At 36.0% G+C, this 21,104-nt stretch overlaps 1 protein-coding gene across 1 annotated transcript in view; it reads left to right on the forward strand.

Annotated features, from left to right (window-relative positions):
• The first annotated feature begins 16,771 nt into the window (after window positions 1-16,771).
• SERINC1 (serine incorporator 1) overlaps window positions 16,772-21,104 on the forward strand; it is a 35,741-nt gene continuing 31,408 nt past the window's right edge. Inside the window, exon 1 of the mRNA XM_058566370.1 lies at window positions 16,772-16,878. Coding sequence (XP_058422353.1) covers window positions 16,840-16,878 — 39 coding nt within the window. The 5' untranslated portion in view covers window positions 16,772-16,839. The remainder of the gene's footprint in view (window positions 16,879-21,104) is intronic.

The following is a 21,104-nucleotide window of genomic DNA, read 5'->3' on the forward strand; positions in this document are numbered from 1 at the left end:
GATATTTACTTATCACACATATGATATAACTTAAATTTAAGTAGGGGGCCGGCCGGGTGGCATAGCCGTTAAGTTCACGCACTCCACTTCGGCCGCGGTGCAGGGTTTGCCAGTTCGGATCCTGGCGGTGGACCTACTCACCGCTCATAAAGCCATGCAGAGGCAGCGTCCCACACAGAAGAGCTACAACTCTACATCTACAATATACAACTGTGTACTGGGGCTATGGGGAGAGAAAAGAAAGAGAGGAAGATTAGCAACAGATGTGAGCACAAGGCCAAACTTCCTCAAAAAAAAAAAAAAAAAGTTAAGTGGTTTATTTACCCAAGGCTACTCAAGGGATTGGTATTGTTTAAAAGTGTTGGAGCAGTTTAATGAAGGTATCAATTTTATATCACAGTAGAAGCCTTAACTGATTTCTTTGTTAAAAACTCAATATTTTTCTAGGAGTGAAATATAGAAAATGTTCTCTAGTATGCATCTTGGTGAGATCCTTTTTAGGCACCATATATATTTAGTCAAACATTGTACAAACCACCATGTTTACCTTCTATTTATCCACACACAAATGAAGACAAAGAAGGCATCTGTAAGCATATTAGAACTTCTTATCATTTATAATGATCATGCAATATAATTTTGATTATTCCCATCAATAAGTATGTATTTAACTAGTTTTATTACATCTTTTATTTGGTTGAACAATAAAATGTGCTCTTTTATATTTGCTTTGTATAGTATGTAATCTATTTAGTACTACCTTCTCCTCAAAACAAAGCAAAAAAAATAAAAAAATAAATATTATATGATGCTCTTTTTCATGTGCCTGGCTTTATTTCCAAAAGGTTTATAGAAGAATTAAACATCTGAGTTCAGTGCAGTTTTGCTCATACACAACTGAGGAAGATATATGTCAGATTTATATTGCTAAATGTCAGAAATATATTTCTCAAGGGATTAAAAGCAAAACACTGTACCCTTAAACTTGACATTAAGATATCTGATTCTAGATTATATGAAAGTAATACTTACATTTTTTTTTTACTATAAAGCTATCTTTTCCAGTTTTTTATTGCAGAAAGAATAATAGAATGTTTCTCTTACACTGAAGAATGAGAATTGTCAGCTAAGATCCAATCGCAGTAAGTATTACTGGTGAGGATGCAAAAGACAGAAAGAGTACTACTTGCTGACAGATCACAGAGCCTGTGTTACTAGAAGCAACAAAAATCACATTTCCACTTTAACAGCAAACAAACTTGCTATGGAAATCTCTGAGAAATAAACAGACCCGCTCATTGTAATATTATTCACACAAATCTATATTTCCTGAGCTGAATTGCTAATTTTTATAGTTATACCCATACAATTATTTATCAAACTTTCTAAAAACCTTAAACTCTAAATGAATAATTCTTCATGTTCAGGAATGTGATGTTGCTGATCACATATCAGTATACCAATATTTTTAGTCTTTTCTTTCTAAACAATGATTTATTTATTCATTCAACTAGCTTTATTAATTTGCCTATCACAAGCCTAACATTTTTCTAGCCTGAGGTTACAAAAATGCCTAAGACACAGTCACTGTCCTCAAGAAACCTAGTATGGTTTGGGACATTAATAAAATACAACAGAATAACAGTACAATGAGGTAAATGCAGTCATGCAAAACTGCACAAGTCACATAGAGAGTAGATAAGTCATCACACTTAATGTCAAGGATTAGCCAAGAAAACAAGGAGAGGCTGTCAGGGAAATATGGTAAAGGAGATGCACCCAAGCTGAGTTTTAGTGGATGAATCGGTATGAGCTAGATAAAAGCATTTACGGGGAATGGTGCTGGAAATATTTCAGGTAGAAATACATACATGAGCAAAAGCGGGAAGATAAGAAAGTTCGTGGCACATTAGGTAAACTCCAAGCGGTGTGGAGTGATTGAAGCATAAAGGAAACGCAAGTCACAATACTAGGCTTCCAGTTCCAAGAGGGAAGTGGAAGTTGGCATTTTCCCCATTCTATGCCTGGAAATCATCCAAATAGAATGAAGAGAAAGAAAAATAAAACCACAAAATCTCATTTCCAGCAAAATCAGCAGACAGCTAAATCTTAGATGAAATTGGAGAAAAGGCTGACAAAAATTGCTGGAGGTGAAATACAAGTATAATACATACAAAGTGGGGATGCTTTGACTGTAAATCCCCAAAAGAACCAGCAAAATCCAATTTTCAATAGGAGAGGGCAAACTTTTATATGAAAACCTAAATTCCTTATTTGCAATGGCAAAAACCATTAGTAGATAATGATTAAAAATGCTTCTTTGGGGGCTGGCCCTGTGGCTTAGCGGTTAAGTGCGCACGCTCTGCTTCTGGCGGCCTGGGTTCCGATCGCAGGCGTACACCTAGGCACCGCTTCTCCGGCCATGCTGAGGCCGGGTCCCACATACAGCAACTAGAAGGATGTGCAACTACGACATACAACTATCTACTGGGGCTTTGGGGAAAAAAAAAAAGGAGGAGGATTGGCAATAGATGTTAGCTCAGAGCCGGTCTTCCTCAGCAAAAAAAGAGGAAGATTAGTATGGATGTTAACTCAGGGTTGATCTTCCTCACCAAAAAAAGAAAAAAAAAAGCTTCTTTGGACCTAGTTTGGGTATGAAAAGCAGAGTTAGGGTTAACCGAAGTATCATAAAAATAAGTTCATATGTGAAGGAAGGAAGCTGTGGTAGCAAAAGAAAAGAGAAAAAAAAACAGAAGAAAAAGAAGTGAGAAACTTTGGTGGAGTGCTAGAGGACGGGAACAATTCCACTGGCTAAAGAGAAATAAAATATAAATGTTATCCTTCTCACCTCGCAAAAAAAAAAAAAATATCCTCGGTCAAAAGGAAAGTTTCAGATAGGGTGGAACATGGTGCTGGCCATTTCTCCACATGCATCTCCTTTAATTACCAAGTCCAGGACAAAACTCACCATTTAAAGATGAGAAATTAAAATATTATGAGCACAGGATCTATATAAGGATATTATAAGGAATAACGAGAAAAGGAACAAGAAAAACAAACGGAAGATGATGATCATGGACTGAAAAACCAATGCCATAGAATAAACAAAATAGTTAACCATGACCTTAAAAAAGCAAATTAACATCTATGAACCAACAGCACAAAGCAAAGATAGATATAAAAACCTACTGCAGAGATGAGGAAATGAGAGGAATGGAGGTAATGTGAATTAGCAGAGGTCAGGCATTAAGTGGAAGAAACTGAGCAAAATAAAATAGAAATAAGGGGTTTAAAAGGATTGGAAAGGAGATACTATGTATGAAAGCTAGGCAAAAGAGATGTAACATATAAATAATTGGTGTTTCTATAAAATAATGGAAATAAGCAAATAATTAAAGATATAATTGAAGACAACTTTCTCGAAAAAAGTAAATCTTGAATTTATCCATGAAAGGGTTCCCCATACTTCAGGGAAACTTGACTCAGAAAGTTCAATACCAAGATATTTTCTAGTAAAGTAACTGGACTTGAAATTAATAAAATAACCCTTTGCAGATGCAGGTTAAAAAAATAGGTTACTCATAAGGGGAAGAAAATCAGACTGACCTCAAGTCAGAAATATTTAATTTAAAAAAAAAGACAATTGATAAACACCTAAAAACAAGCCTTAAGAGAAAGTGATACAATAATTTTATTTCCAGCCAAACTACTATTCAAATATAAAGTAAAACAACACTTTTAAACACGAAAGAACTCAAGGAATCTCGTTTTCATGAGTTTTTTCTTGGGGAATCCACAGAGAAGAACCTCACTAAACCAAAGCTGACTCAAGAATCTACAGCAAAATACTGGAGGTGAACATTGACCATACTTTACTATAGAACTAACATTAAAATTAACATAGAGGGTCAGAGGACAATGTAAATGTTATATGCCCTCATGCCTTAGAAATGGCAAAATAACAAAAACTGGGGCAGGATGATGAGGAGAGAACTGTAAGAATTCTGGTTGCTTCAATTGAAATAGCAGAAGGTCAAATGATATCATTTAAAGCAAATCAAGAGCAAGAAGGAATAGTAATATAAATATTGGAGAAAGTGAATATTAAGGTGATACACAGCAGAATAAAGCAGGATTTGGTGTAATTAAAAAAGTCATAATTGAAGAAGTTAGTATAACCATAAACCTGAACACAACAAAGAAATAGCCACTAAATACAAGTAAACACTGTAAGAAATGCAACAAGAATGTGATTTAAAAAGTTAATTATGGTGGGAGATTCGACAGAGCCCATTTATAATTGGATTTATCTAGTAAGCAAAAAATAAGTAAGGACAGAGGAATTGAATAATAGAAGTAATAAGCCTAAATTAATACATCTATGGATCTTTACATTTCCCTAATAGATAATATATTTTTTCTTTTTATGTCAGTGTTAACATTTAGAAAAACCAATCAGAAAGAGATTTGATAGCATTTTTCTAGTCATAAGCCAATAACATTAGATAAGTCTTTTCTATTTGGAAATTAAGAAATATCAGTAGTGCTGATAATGCTCACATCAAAAAAAGAATTTTAAAGGAAATCATAGCCTTTATAGAAAACAATGAAAGGGAGAACTTTCCATACTAATATCTACAAGAAATGGAAAGTTATTCAGTGAAAAATCCATTGCTTTAAATGTCTTCATTATTAAAACAGAGTTATGAAAAATAAAAGTGGCATGCATTCACATTAAGCCATTTAAAATATTTGTGGAGAGAATAATTTTAAAAATGAAGGTATGAAAATATAAATGTACAAATGGTTGAAGTGACTGCAACACAATGGGACATTGTGAAGCCTGTGGAGCAGAGGAGATGCACTGTTTTACCTAAAGATGTTTAATTCCTTTTTTCTCCTAACCACTCTGTAGACTGCCAGCTTGCAATTGCTAAGCATTAGGCACTGTTGGTTATACATCCAAAAGCCATTATCTCCATTTTTCCTGACTACAGAGTAGAACTGTCAGATCTGACTGTCCAGAAAGGTACTATACAGTCATTCCTCATCTAAGGAGGCATGATTCACAGCACAGACATTTCTATTAATGGGAACATTTTTAATTGTATTATAAATATTATTAACTCTAATGATGGGCAATTTTGTATAATTATTTTGCATTGTACTGTAGTGAAGTATCTTATTCTACTAACTTTGTTATAACAAATTTCAAATTGATGGAAGTAAATGTCTTTTGTAATAGGGTTGATAAATATTGTGCTATTTCCATTTATGCAAGAGAAATGTTTCAAATAACTGAATTCTTTGGTATGACTCCTCTTGAAATATTACATTATATTTAGCACTAGTTCTAAATACTTTTATAGCTTTTAGAATATATTTAACTTTATATGTATTTATATATATATAAAATAATATTTATGCAATGTTATTTGCCAGTGGAGAAAGTAGCTTCTCAAATTAAAAATTATTAACAACTAGTTAAGGTGTATTGTGTCACAAGGAAGACCTTCAAACCTAGAAATCATTTCTGTAGAAAATGAGAAATTGGAACAAGAAAGCTTTGACACTCACAAAAGAATTTTATTTCCTAGAAAAGAAGATGAGTAGTTATAACAATTTAGGAAATCCTACTGACTTAAGTTCCTAATTATTGTGAATAAAAAAATCTTTTTTTCTTTTTTTTTTGGTATTTTTTGTTTTGTATAATTTATATAAAATGACATTTTTATTATAATTTTTGTTATTGAAAGATAACTAATACACCAAATTTTAAAAATTTGCTTGAGGAAGAAGCAGCTTCTAGACAGGAACAGAACTTGAATTAGTTTCAGGGATGATCCAAGGCTATGTCCTTCAGGGCCCCATGTGAGAATACTGCTGAGGAAGCCTATCATAATCTCTCCTTTCTCTCTCCCAGGGGTTGTTTTAAGCAAAGACATTTAAAATAATTCTGGCTATGAGGCTGAAGAAGAGTCTTTTTTTGAAGAAGAAGAAGATTAGCCTTGAGCTAACATCTGTTGCCAATCTTCCTCTTTTTTGCTGAGGAAGATTGGCCCTGGGCTAACTTCCATGCCCATCTTCCTCTACTTTATATGGGACGGTGTCACAGCATGGCTTGATAAGTGGGGCATAGGTCTGCACCCGGAATCTGAATCCACAAACCCTGGGTCGCCAAAACGGAGCTCATGAACTTAACCACTACGCCACCAGTCCAGCCCCTGAAGAAGGATCTTGATGGCTGGAGGGGAGTGGGGACCAGCACAGCCCCAGTTCTTTCTCTCTTTCTTTGTTATCATGCTTAAATGCTTAGTCAACCAATCCCAGAACTGCCCTCCCTCCAGGACAGGTTCTATATACCTCCAACCTCTCTTACTCCTGAGATGGAGTCTTTGGTAAGAAGGAAAGGATTCAGGGGAGGAGGGGGAGAAGGAGCAGGAGGGGGAGAGGGAGAGAAGAAAGCAAGAAATATTCTCTTAACAAAACAATGCAAGGGAGTTGTGCTTTAATAAGTTAATGTAAATAAGAAAAGAGCTCGTTTTGTCGCATAGTTGTTTATTTAGAGGTGCCTGAAGCCCCTACTTTATTCTACCTACCAGTTTTATTGAGGAGAAAACTAGATGGAAACATCTGACTGAGAGCCACACATAGGGTTTCAATGATTAAGAAAATAATCGAGGGTGGGGGGTGGCAGTGATTAAAGAAGAAGAAGACTAAAGACAAGAAAGTCGCTGATATTTAGAAATAGTAGCTAATATTTATTGAGTACTTACCATGGGCCAGACTCTATTCTACTCACTTTACTTGTTTCCATTTAATCCCCATAGCAACGTTATGAAAAAGGTACTGTTAACTCTCCCTATTTTAAAGTTGAGGCATCTGAAGCACAGAAAATAGAATTTGCCCAAGATTACACAGCTAATTTGAAGGAGAGCTAGCATTTAAGCACTGGCAGCCTTACTGTAGGTTTAAGCATTTCTCTGAAACACTTCTTTCTACTGCCATTTAATCCAAGACCATTTCTGTATGGAGATCCAGGGGGAAAAGTCCATCTTCTGGACTCCATTTGTAAGTGAGAGCTAATTCTTAAAGCAATAATTCCCATATATTATTATGTTAACAGACTCGGTTATGTTTTTCCTCTCTTACTAAAGACTACCATTTGGGATAGCTAAACTGTGGTGCAGTGTCCAACCATGCCTGGATCAAAGCATACCATAGAACTGAACCAAGGGGTGCCCTTTTATAGCATCTAAACAGCTGGGTCAGTATTGCTGAGAAGGGGAAATGTGCACGGCATTCACAGTAATGGTGCTGGAAATGTTCTCTCCATGGCAGAGAAACTAGGTGGAGAGAGCTCTGCTCTCAGCCCTACAGCCCCTGAGAAGATTTCAAAAACTAGATGATTCCCAGGAAGAGTGAACTCTTCTGTACAATATTAATAAGTCCTGTCAACTGAGGCAGGAAATTCCCTTCAGGAGATGTCAATGGAATATGGCTTGTGGTTTGTTCATACACTAGCTTCCTCTGACACTAAATCTTTAAAGAAGGTAGGACTGTTTCTGGAGGAGGACAGATCAATGAGCAATACAGTGGAGTGGAAGCCAGGCCAAGCTATACCAGGACCCTGAATGAAAGTTTGGGAGAAACAATAGAACAAATGACAGAGTTAGATGCTGCCAAGCAGCTAAACCTAGGATTTTTGCAGGTGATGCTGAATAGCTTCTACATCTTAAGACCTTAATACTAGGAAATACTAGGATGACTTACGAAGAAATTAAGACTTTACCAGTTAGTTATTGGATTGGGTAAAACTTGGTAGGAAAACAGGGGAAGGGTGTCCACACTTTTGTTCTAATCGTTTTTGAAGTTAAAGCAAATCTTCAACAGAGTAAAAACTGTGAAAAAAGAGTACTCAGAGTTCTTGATCACTCAGCAGAAAGAGAATAAAAAGAGATGAGCTGTATGTAAGGATTTGCGGAAGTGTTATACGGGGTATGGAAAAGGCGGCAGTGGAATGAGGTGTTGAGAATCAACAAGCACTGTCTGAAGTTACTTGAGATCAGCCTGCTTATAATGTTAGGAGCCTAGGGGGAGCATCCTGTTGTTATAGTTAATTCTGGAGGGGAGAAAGCTAAGGCCATAGAAACTCAAATGATTAGTTGGTAAAACAGAATTATGGAATATTTGGAATACTTGAAAATCAAATCTGGTGAATTTCTTACATATAAAATGGCAGTATGACAGCCTAAATAATGATAATAACTTAACATCTACCCTTCTCTCAGATTTTAATTTTATACAAAAAATCAATTAGATGAAACAGATTTGATACCAGAAGTAAATGCACAGGCTTAAAACCACTTTATCGTGAAATATCTAAATAATTTATACAAAGAAAAGTATGTTTGTTTGTTTGTTTAGCTTGTACTGGATCATCTGGATAATTGCCTCAATTTTCTCCCTCAAGATTTAGATATGCATTGTCCAATATGGTGGGTATTGGGCTCTTGTATTGTGGCTGGTCTGAATTGAGATGTGCTGTAAATGCATATAATGCAAACCAGATTTAGAAGACTTCACATAAAAATAATGTAAAACATCTCATTAATAGTTTTAATATTAATATCGTGTTGAAATGATAATATTTTGGATATATTGGTTTAAATGAAATGTAGTATTAAAGATTAATTTCTTCTGTTTCTTTTTCTTTTTAATGTGGCTACTAGAATATTTTAAATTACAAATGTGGCTCACATTATATTTCTACTGTAAAGCACTGATTTAGACATTGTCTTAATAACATATTTAATAAGAACTCAAAAATCTGATGAATGCCAAAATAGAAATAGTTGGTTCCTTTTGGCAGCATAAGTAACATTTTTGGTGAATAAATGCTTGAATTTAATAAAAGTTCTTTAATATATGATAATATTATATTTTATCAACTCCTATGTGAGGTCAATAAATCCTAAACAAATTTTAGCTAACTGTTCTTGAGATGCAAAATGTTTCAGAAATACCATTAGCATTTCTTCATGTAGTCGCTCTCAGTGATTATAAAACCCTAATTAAACATTAGAAACAGTTGAAATCTCTATCTACTTCATTATTTACATGGTGAATATTTGATTTTTTCCACAAATTTATACATGTTCTGCCTGAAATAAATATTATAATTTTGTAGTCATCTACTTCACTGGCATAAACATACCAGTTGTCATGGGAATTATTGGCTTAGATTTGGGCAAAAAAAGAAAATCTGTGTGGAAAGAAAATTGTTCACTTGCTATTTTAATATTAAGGTAATTTAGGAGAGTGTTCGTATCTTTCACATTTTATCTTGGTTTATTTTTTTTTCCCCAAAAATATCAAAGTCTGTCTTCACTGACAAAAGCATGTCTTTAATCAGGATACTGTCTCTTCCAATTCTAAGTTTATACTGACCCCTATGGGTTACTACATCTTAATCTATTTCTGGCTTATTCTTACAGAACATATGGTGAAATATTTAAATATGTTTATGTTTAGGATTTAATTATTTTAGAATTAAAGCCATAAAATACTTTTCATAGGCCCTTTCTCTCCTCATACTGTACAAAATAAACTATGCACAAATTTTATTCATCCTTTAAGACAATTTATTTTGGGTGCCCAAGATGTCTTAGCCCTCATTAGTTTCTGAGGACAGGGGAACTGAGCAGCACATTTCTAATTTCCAGCAAAATATGATCTGATAATTTTCCTCAAAATCTGTTCTATTCTCACAATGTTTCATAGCTATAGGCCATTAAGAAATTAACTTTAAAGTTCATATGGAGATGTGCATAAAAGCAGGAAGGACTTGGGACCAACATAAGTCTGATTTCAGCTAAACTAGTGGAGGGACATTGATTCCAGGTTAAATTGGGAACTTTTAATGTGACATGCAAGATTCTAAACCATTTCCTCACGGATATGGATGAGGAATTACAGAAGAAGGTGAAAGGCTACAGACTACTCACTTCTAGGCACAGGCATCTCCAGCAACAAGCAGTGGGGAAGGAATTGTCTGTGGATACCCACTAGACAAGATAGAAAGGAGCGTGGCAGCAGCAACCAGCCAAGCTACCAGTGAAAACTCGTATGGGTCATCACTGACAATCTGCAACAAGAACTCCATACATTCTATATGCCTCCTAAAATTGCCAGCCCTTGCATAAGATACTGAACTAATTTCTTCCTAGTCTATGCTTTGCAAAGATAGTAGGAAAGGAACAATCTTAACCTAAGAGAAGAGAAGTATCAACAGTGCTAATTTTCAGGCAGCAGGAACTGGGAGCAGCTCAGGAGTAAGTGATAGGGTAGCTCCAAAGGTACACTGTCATGAAGTCCAGAATGTTGGTTCCATATTACTCTATAATAGTAAACCCTTAATAAAGAGTAGAGCATTATCCTGCCTTGGTGGCCCAGGTTCGGTTCCTGAGCATGGACCTACACTACTCGTCTGTCAGTGGCCATGCTGTGGTGGTGGCTCACATATAAAAAGAGGAAGATTTGGGGCCAGCCAGGTGGCACAAGAGGTTAAGTGTGCATGCTCCACTTCACTTCAGAGGCCCGGGGTTCACAGGTTTGGATCCCGGGCGAGCACCAACGCATCGCTTGTCACACCATGCTGTGGTGGCGTCCAATATAAAGTAGAGGAAGATGAGCATGGATGTTAGCTCAGGGCCAATCTTCCTCACAAAAAGTTAAAAAAAAGAGGAAGATTGGCAGTGGATGTTAGCTCAGGGTGAATCTTCCTCAGCAAAAAAAAAAAAAAAAGAGTAGAGCATTATTATGATGTGTCTGTAACCAATTTTTTTAAAGATATTTCATTATTTGCCCTTATTCTGGAGAAAAAAAATCAGTCATAGACTACAGTAGTCTCCCCTTATCTGTGAGGGATATGTTCCAAGACCCCCAGTGGGTGCCTGAAGTCACAGATACTACCAAAGCCTACATATACTATGTTTTTTCCTATACATACATACCTAGATAAAGTTTAATTTAGAAATTAGGCACAGTAAGAGATTAACAACAATAACTAAGAATAAAATAGAACAATTATAACAATGTCCTTTAATAAAAGTTACTGTACATCTTAGCAACCTCAGCATACAATTTTTTTTTTCTTTCCTTATTAAGTCAAGAACTTTCACCTTTTCACTTAAAGGAAGCACTTTATGGCTTCCCTTTGGCATATCCAAATTTCCACCATCACTAGTCTCACACTTTGGGTCCATTATTAAGTAAAATAAGGGTTACTTGAACACAAGCACTGTGATACCATGACAGTCATCTAATAACTGAGATGGCTAAGTGACTCACAGGTGGGTAGCACATGCAGCTGGATACACTGGACAAAGGGATGATTCATGTCCCAGATGGGATGGAGTGAGACAGTGTGAGATTTCACCACACTACTCAGAACAGGTGTACAATCTAAAACTTATGAATTGTTTATTTCTGGAATTTTCCATTTAAAATTTTTCACTGCGGTTGACTGTGGGTAACTGAAATCCCGGAAATGGAAATTGGTTAAGCGGGGACTACTGTATGCTATATGAATTCAATATGAAGCCAGGGCTACCCTTGTTTTTCTTAAACTTGTACTTTAATATAATCTGAAAATTAGGGATAATAGGAATGACCTCTTTACAGATCAGACAGTAATTTCCACAGTATTATAAAGCAGAGATGTGTTTTGATCCTTCTTCTGATTTGAAGCCAGGCATGGATTGCCATAGAAAATATAAAGCTAAGTATTTTCCTTCCCACTGAAGATATAGTTTTATTGCCAGACAGGTAAGTTCTGGAACTAAAATTATTATTTCGCATAGATATTCTCATAATACTTAATGACTGATGGGTAAGTCTATATTTCAGAGTAACTTAGTTACATAAGGGTAAATTTTGTGCCTAAATCATCCCGGGGATTACATTCGTTTGAAATTGATTTTGATGAATGCATTATTGAAATTTTTACCAGTACCAGGATAAGATTGGTAACCTTCCTTTACATTTTTCTCAGGCTCAAATGACAACCACCCTCTACTTGGGAGCTTCAATTCTTTGTTTATCCATGTGTGACAATGAATCTGGACTATTTTCCAAGGAAAACGATTAGCAAACGTTTGGTCCTGTCAAAGCATCCGTAAGACATTTGGTCCATAAGACATTTGGTCCACGCCAAAAGATCCTTTACATCTGGTCCCGTCCAAAATGTCCATGAGCGGATTTGGTCCGTGCCAAATGGTGTTGGACACAGCCAAATATCAATGACCTTTTGGTGTGGACCCAATGTTTCCATGGAAGTTTTGGACAGGACCAAATATGACCAAATATCAAGGACCTTTCAGTGTGGACCACATGTCTTATGGACGTTTTAGACAGGACCAAGTGTCCTGCAAGGGAGGAAAACCTTAAGCCTGACTATAGTATTTCAGAATTCTCTCAGCTCACTTCTGTGCATGTCTATTCTGACCTGTGTCTTGGTCTTACTCCTGAATTCCCCTAAGATACGATTAATTTTACATTCCATTTATTTGAATGTTAAAGTTTATATCTTGTCCTTAATTGGCAACATAGAGCATTCATGCTCAGATTCTTGCCCAAGAATATAACCTTGAGCTCTCTAATGCTATATTCTGATCAAAAGCTCAGTTATGAAAAATGATATTCTAGGAGTATTGCCAGAAGGCTAGGCAGTTCATACTTTCCTACATCAGTATTTTTTAAACTATATTCCACAGCATATTAATGCTGATAGATATTAACACATGTTTACAGAAAAGAAAAACGGTTTTTCAAAGTTAAATGAGTTTAAAAAACATTAGGACAGCAGGAATTCTTAGATACTTCAAAATGTTAATGTGCAACATCAATCACAAGAATATAATATGCTGTACCACCCAAACTTATTTGAAGTCTTTTTTGAGGTGGCTCCCTACTAACATCTCAAAAACTTAATATTCTAAAGTTTTTGGAAATTGCCCACTTGAGATATTTTAAGGTTGATTCCTAAATCAGGTCACACCATAAGAGAACTCAGTAATTAAATAGCTTTTTTTTTTTTAGACAGTATTTTTTAAACTCCTAATTTACTTACTTTTACTAATTTGTACTTTGGCATTGTGACTTTGACTTGTGCTATAAGAAGTATCCTGGAAGAATTATGCTCCTACTGAATAGTTGGTATGTATTGAAAAAAAACATGTTTTGGGTTGCGTTTTGGTTCAAATCTGAAAATGCCATCATTTTAATTTTTTCACAGCTGGCAAGGAGACACTCTATTAATTATAATGAATAATTAATTCCTTCTTTGCTTTACCATTGGTTTATAACCAGTGGTTATATTGTCCCTTAGAGGGTATCGCAATAATTAGGAGTAGGGAATAATTCTGACATTTACTGAGTGGAGGTCAAGGATGCTAACAAATCTGCCTTGTAAAGCTCTCACATAATATTGTCCTAAAATGCAAATAATGTCTTGCTGAGAAACCCTCTAGCCAATAAGAAGCTTATTGTCAAATTTATCACACACCTATAAAACATGATCAGTCTTATGATTACTGGGAACATATAATTTATCATCCAAACTTGACAACTTGACTCTAAGATATATAGAGAAGACAAAAGACCATGAATAACCAAAACAAGTTTGGAGAAAAGAATAAGGTATAGAAACTCACCCTTCCAGATATCAAGACTTACTTTAAAGCAGTTATAATTAAAACTATGTATTAAGGATGCAAGGATAGACAATTCAGTGCATAAAACAGAGTTCAGAAACAGACACGTGATATACATGATATACGACAACAACGGTATTACAGATGAGAAAGAAAGAATGTATTACTCTCTAATTCATATTAGGACAATTGGTTATCCATAACAAAAACTAAAATACAATTGGACCTAGTTGTATGCTGGAGTTAGATCAAACTGACCAGTTGCTAAATAGTCAACAATTTCACAAGTGTACTGTTAAACCATTGGTAGATGGGAATCAGCCATGGTGAGAGTACTTATACCACGGAAATCAGCAAATGCTACATACATATCAGGGCTATTTTTCCCCCTGGAGAGCCAGTTTACCAGCACATCACTGGATTTCTACCTCACACCATAACACAAAAATCAGTTCTAAGTTGATTAAAAACCTAAGTGTGAAGGGCAAAAAATTAAAACTTAGAAGAAAATACACAGAGGAAAATATCTTCAAAATCTTGGTAATAGTAAGAAGTTCTGCACAACAAAATCATGTAACTTAAGGGTCAAGTTTGCTAAATTTGACTACATTATAATAAATTTTAAAACTACGCTGAGCTGTCATCCAAGTACACCATAAAAATGTGAAAGAATAAGTTCAGAGTGGGGGATGGTAATTGCCACACACACAACAATAAATTTGTATCCAAAAATATATTAAAACCATCTACAAATCAATAAAGAATATATGGATAACCCAACTGTCAGTAAATTGAAGACACTGTAGCACAGACTGTTAGTTGGTCCCTAACATTCATTCACCATGATCATCTCGTGGCAGAGTGGGAGAAGCAATGCAATCAGGAGCAATTCTATTTGTAATATTTTATTTCTCAAGGATAGTGGAAAGTTCATGGTTATGATATTATTCTCTTTACCTTTTTATACGTCAAAATATTTCAAATTTTAAAGATGTTTATAGTTTATTCGGTGATAAACACTTCACTTTCTGATATGTTGCGTTTAAGTGCCCACTAGGCATCCAGATGAATCTTGTTATGGAGATGAAAATGTGGCTCTGGCACTCTTTCTTGAAACTCTCTACTATATGCTCAACTCTTCTTCTTAACTGTATTTGGTAGATCCTCTTCTGATCTCCCATAATTGCAGATTCCCCAAAATGTCTTCCCAAGGCTTGTTGTATAAAAGACATCATCTTTATAGCAAAGATAACACTCTATTGTTGGATCTGTATACAAGAGGTCAATCTCAAATAAATTACTCTAGCCTGCCTGAGGAAAAGACACAGCTCTGAGATCAGAAATTGCAACTAATAGATCTCTAGATGATCAATGAAGATTAAATGCTATCTGAGCTTCACCATAAAGGTTATCAAGGAGTCTGAGAAATAAGATTCCATGTTATGGGTCACAATATACCCTTCCCAAGGACAAGGAAACATTAGGTAACTTGGGGAAATTACCTGAGAAACTGAAGTAGCCCTTTGGCTACATACTATGTCTATTCTAGGTTGGCAAGCCACAGAAGCTAGTTAGTCTTGGTAGGAAAAAAATGGAAGGAAACCAGCTTGGATTGATTGTCTACAATATACTACTCATGATGCTATCTATCATTTATAAAACCATGTGATATTATTTAATCCTCACAACCTTTTAGAGTTGATATACTACTAATGAGAATACTGAGATTCTGAGGAGTCAAGTAGTTAACTAAAAGTATTTTCACAACTTATACTGAAAGTAGAATTTAAAATGCAGAACTTGGAAGGAGGGGTGTGTGGAGATGACATTAACAACCAAAGCGAGAAGGTAAAAACTAAGTCAATACCTTCTCCTCACCTGATAATTCTTCCAGTGTTAAATTTTTTGGTTCCATATTAAGGCCTCCTGTAACTCTAAACCATTTCTTTTTGGTTATTTTCCTCAATCCTATATCTTCAGCTAAAACTGCAATGTAAATTACTTTAAATTTTGTATCTCATTAACTCTTGGTTTTTAAGCTTGCATTTTCAAGTGCTGAGGGGTAGCATCTCAGAGACTTCAAGTTCAACACGTCCAAACTAAACCAATTATCTTTTAGCCAGTTCCTTTCCTTTTTGTTCCCTATCAGTTAACTGGCACCATTCTCTGGGATTCCTACGTGTTACCTCACCTTCACCCATCCAATTTTTGTAGATTTTATGACACTTTCTTTTAGTTATGACAACGACTATTTCAAGTTTTAGTTATTTCTGTGTGCCAAACTCTTCTCCCAGAATATCTTCAGGGACCAATCAACGTAAAAACAAAAACTAGAACTTCTGTGTGAATACATTTCCTGGAGATGTCCATTATCACCTAACAAGCAAGGTTTCCAAATGTCTCCTCAACAGCTGGACATTCAATGATCAATAATATGTCTGAGTTTTTATAATTAGCATGTCTTCTTATCTAACTAATTAAAAATTTTTGAATGTGAAAACTTCTTATAACATCTTAATAAGACAAGAAATTAAAATGTGTGTCAACAGCAAACAGAAGTGATAGAACTGGAAGCAACCAAATGAACAGAAATATCCCAATAAAACTTGTCCTAGGCAGTGGGCTGGAGGAATAAACTGAGAATATTAAGTGGGGAAAAAAAAGAAGCAAAAGTGGGAAAACGAATCGAGAAAGAGAAAGCAATCCCACAAGAGCAGTAAGAGAGGTTCTTTCGATAGAGGGAGACAAAACATCAACCAGTTCTATCCTCTACCAATACTCAAATTCGAGCACATAGTAAGTAAAGCTGGGTTTTCCTCACACCGTTTTCTTAATTTGGCAAACTACGGCCAGCCCTGCATCACCCAGTTGCTTTCAGCCTGCGGTATTAGAAGATGCAGAACCGAACAAAACAACGCCGGTTTCTATGAATGCGCATGCGCAATTTCAGCACACCACCCTCTCTATCCCACCCCACCCAGGCCTCGAAGGAAGTGACGCAAAGCTGAGGGGCGGGGTGGGCTCTGCGCCGGAAGTGGCTCGCAGATAGTAAATAAGCCAGGAAAGGCTAGGGAAGCGCTGTCTCCATTTTGTCGGGGTCCGCTGCGTCTGCGACGTTGTGGAGATGGGGAGCGTCCTGGGGCTGTGCTCCATGGCGAGCTGGGTAAGGTGGTTTTTGGCGGCCTTTGGGGTGCTAGCTTGAGAGCGGAAGGGAAAGGGACCCGAGTGGGGCTGGGTGAGGCCCGGCGGGTACGTGGTACTCCACCCAACAGGGAGTGCCTTCAGTCCCCATTTTCTCCGTATGTCCCCTGGTCACTCTGACTCAGCTTCGGGGCTCTGAGTCTTGTGAAGAGCTGACCGGGGTGGCGGTGAGGAGCAGTGGAAATGGGAAGATGACCCCGAGGGGAGAAGTGAAGAAGAGACCTGGTCTCCCTCGCCACCCGTCTTTCGTGAATGCTGTTCCCCATTCTTCCAGGCCCCTTTCTGTTGTTCTTTTCTTGTGTCCGCCTAGGCCATCTCTACAAAGGTCTTAGGCCCCTTCCTCTGTGGAGTACCCCTTCTCTTCCCCGCGACCTCCGACTGCAGCGCCGTCATCCCTGGAGGCGTGTCGGCCTCTTTGTTCTGTCGCGCAGACTAACAATTAAGAAGTGCCTGTTATTTGGGACGGCCTGGCAGTGATATTGATGTAGTAATACTGTTTTGAAATAAATAGTCCTAGCTTCGCGGCTGGGTCCTCGACCTTAGTGGTGTGAGGAAATGACTGTCCTTCCAAGTAATAGTTTGTGTATCTGAAAAAGCTGGTCAATTCTGTGGTATTAAATACCTTGTGTCTTTTGATATAAAGCATGCCTCTGTAATCTGAAATTTCCTGTTTGGGTGTACGTTAAATTTTGATTAGGTAGCATTAGAGTGAACCCATTTTTCATTATAGTGGCAAGTTTTCTTATTTAAAGTGGTACAGGTAAACTTCATTTTAAGATATCCCCCCCCCAAAAAAGATTGACCTTACAGTAAATGAGGATATTTGTAATTTTGGGCGAGAATTTTGGGTTCAAATCATATTTCTTTAATCCATGATTTCTAAATTCCACTTCTAACAATTGCGTCTCTGACTCCGTTATATACGTTAGCCAGCATTTTCATTATTTTACATGCCTGGCCTCTTTTCAAAAAGTTCTCGATATGGCTTGAACTATAAATGTTAAATTTTAATAAAGTAATACCTGGAATTTGTTACTCTAATCCAGATAATTCTCTTGATTATGTTATACTTGTTGTTGGGTATGGAAACCTGGTATATTTTTATTTCAATAAGCTATTAGAGAATCTACTTGAGTCTGTTGACTCAAGTTTTATACAAAGGAGGCATATTTAATGTAAATAAATAAAATGTATTACAAAATAATAAATGATTATTTTAAGATTGTTTTCATTGTTTTTTGGAGGAAGATGTGGTGTAATTTGATTTGTAAAGTCAGATTTTGTCCATTTGTCAAGTGGGCATATTCTTTGTACATAGTAAAGATTTAAAAGGAGAAATACATATTTTCCATTTTGTCCTCATTTGCAGATCAGTGATAAGCAACTTTTTTTGCCTCAAGGACAAATATGGTGAACAACAACAAAGCAGTTTTAAGGATTTTTTTTGTGTTATATACTTTAAGTTAGAAAGAAAATAGCTTTAGTGAACAATATGGGAAAAATTATATTCCTATTAATGTTTTTATGACCTAATTCTCCATCTTCATTGACTAGAAAACTGTGATAAAATTGACACTGCCTTTTAATCACTGTTAATATCAAGGTATATTGGAAAGATGCGAACAAGGAGGCAGTTTTCTTATCTTCCAGTAATTAGATCTCTTGGCAGGTAGAGAGGCTGGGTGGCCAAGGTTGCTCTTCACGGTTCTAGATTATTGTGGCCAGTCTAGGAATTGATTCTATGGTATGCAATTTTGATCATCTTTTTCCCTTTCCTTCCTGGTGCCTCTGTCTTTCCTGGATTGTTCAATGTTAGCGCAGTTTGATAGCAATTGAAAGGAAATTTGCCTTGAAATATACAAATCCATTTCTTCCAGGGTCTTAACAGTGAGTATGTTCATTTACTTAGAGGTTTTGACGAATTTAAAATTTATTCAAAGTTTCAAAAGTATTCAAGTCATTAAATTAGATCAGTTAAGGCAGAATTAAAACAAACAAATCCCGTTTTTTGCTTAAGTTTCTTCAGGCTTCATCAGTTTTTATAAGTTTTTTCTAATTTATAAAACTGCTGTAGAAAATTTCTGAACTATGGAAAAAATATACAAGAGAAAAATGACATGTAATACTACTGTGTAGAGATTGGAGTGTTAGATTTTTTATTTCACTTTGATTTTTTTTTGCTGTTAAGTGGCCCATGAGTAGATTGATCATAATCCTTGGTTCATGCGTCTCTTGGTTCATGCGTCTCATGTCTCTTTGATTCATGATTACTTTGAACACTATCATAAACATCTGTGGACCTCCTGCCTAATCCTGTAACTACCACAGTACCAGCAATTTATGCCTACTTAAGTGCTTTTCTTCACCCCAATCTCAACAATGGTGTTAGTGACTAGAATTGATTTTTTGAATGACTGGACCTTGTATACAATAGCTATCATTTTTTGCCCAAGATATTTAATATAGTTAAGAAGAAAGAGCTAGTGATTACTGACTGCCTATTTTGTGTCATCCTCTGCTAGGTTTGTATTTTTTAGTACAATGACTTGTTTTTGTAGAAATGATTCATAGTTGCTATGAATAGTCAAGCAATGCAGAGTACAAAGTTAAAATGTCACAAAAAAATCCCACCACCACTAACATTCCTTCTCTCTCAGTGCATACATAGAAATGGGTGAATGAACAGACAAAAATAGGAATGGTAGCAGGCTAAACATGTATTTTTAAACCATTAAATTTAATTTTTTCTGAATTTAACAAAAAAAGTAAAGGAATTGCTGAATAGTAGGTAAACATTTTTTTCATCAGGAGAGTTTCCTAGAGAGATTCCTCTTAGGAGACCTTTCTGTAGTGGTAGTTTTCAACTGGGCATGGTTTTGCCCCCCAAGGGACGTTTGGCAATGTCTGCAGACATTTTTAATTGTCACAACTTGAGGTAAGGGATGCTAATAGCATCTAGTGGTTAGAGTCCAGGGATACTGCTGAACATTGTGCAATGCAAAGGACAGCCCCCAACAGCAAAGAATGATTCAGCCTAAATTACAATAGTGCCGGGGTTTACCCTCTTCAGTTGGTCAGAGCAAAAAATGGAACGAAATCTGGGAGTCTTAACTGCTCTTTAAAGAGACATTTACCCAATCCTTTTTTCACCTCTACCTTCGTGGATTTATGGAGGCACCTGGTACCACCAGTTCCTGATCCATTTGGGGATTCTGCTGTACAAATTGTATTGCTTCTTGACTTCTTCCTTTGATGGCTTATAATTCAACTTTTTTGGCCTGTTAAGTCAGTTATTACTTTCTTTCTGGATTTATTCTCCTGTTATTTTTTTTTTTTTTTACCTTTTCAGTTTACTGTTTCTTTAAATAATCTCTTTATTTTTCATTTTATTGGTGTTTCTAAAGGGAGCATGGGTAAATTCATATACTGTTTATTCAGTCTGCCGTCTTTAACCAGAATCACTTTGTATTTTTTAATATGTGGCCATTATGTTTTATAACCATAATTCCCACAGTTGTTTAGTCTTGGAACTAAACTAGTCAATCTTAAAGTGTGTTGCCTGGACCCAGTAGCATCAGCACACCAGGAGACTTGGAGACACTGACGAGGGCCCAGCGTTCTGTTTTAATAAGCTCTCCAGGTGATGAGAACCACTGCTCTGCACTTAAGTGGATTCAAAGCTCTAAGCATTCTTTTTTACCTTGGCTTCTCCCAAATTTTTATCTTAATGTCTCCTAATCAAATTTTGTCATCTAATAGATTTTTCAAAAAAGACTAATGGATGCTGAAATCCTGAATTCTTTCATATTTAAAAATGTCTGTTATGTTCTTGAGAGACATTGTGGACTGGTATAATAGCATATCCATTTGCTTCAAAAGTTTGTATTTCTATGGATTGTGTTCTGTCTTACACTGCCCTGGTATCCACTCTCTCCCAGTACATCTCCTCACATGTACAATTGACTTGTTTCTTCTGCCTGGGTATCTGAAGAGTTTACTTATCTTTGAAATTAAGTAACCAAATATGTCTGACTTTAAATCTTTTATCACTTTTTTTTTCTTCTGGAAAATAGTGTTCTTTTGAAAATACAGATTCATTTCTTCGTCTAAGGAAGCTTTTCTTGTGTTATGTCTTTGAAAGTCCTTTTTTCTTTATTTAGAGAATTCTCTATTTTAAGGACACCAGTT

This window comes from Diceros bicornis, chromosome 23, assembly GCF_020826845.1.
Source record: "Diceros bicornis minor isolate mBicDic1 chromosome 23, mDicBic1.mat.cur, whole genome shotgun sequence".
Taxonomy (NCBI): domain Eukaryota; kingdom Metazoa; phylum Chordata; class Mammalia; order Perissodactyla; family Rhinocerotidae; genus Diceros; species Diceros bicornis.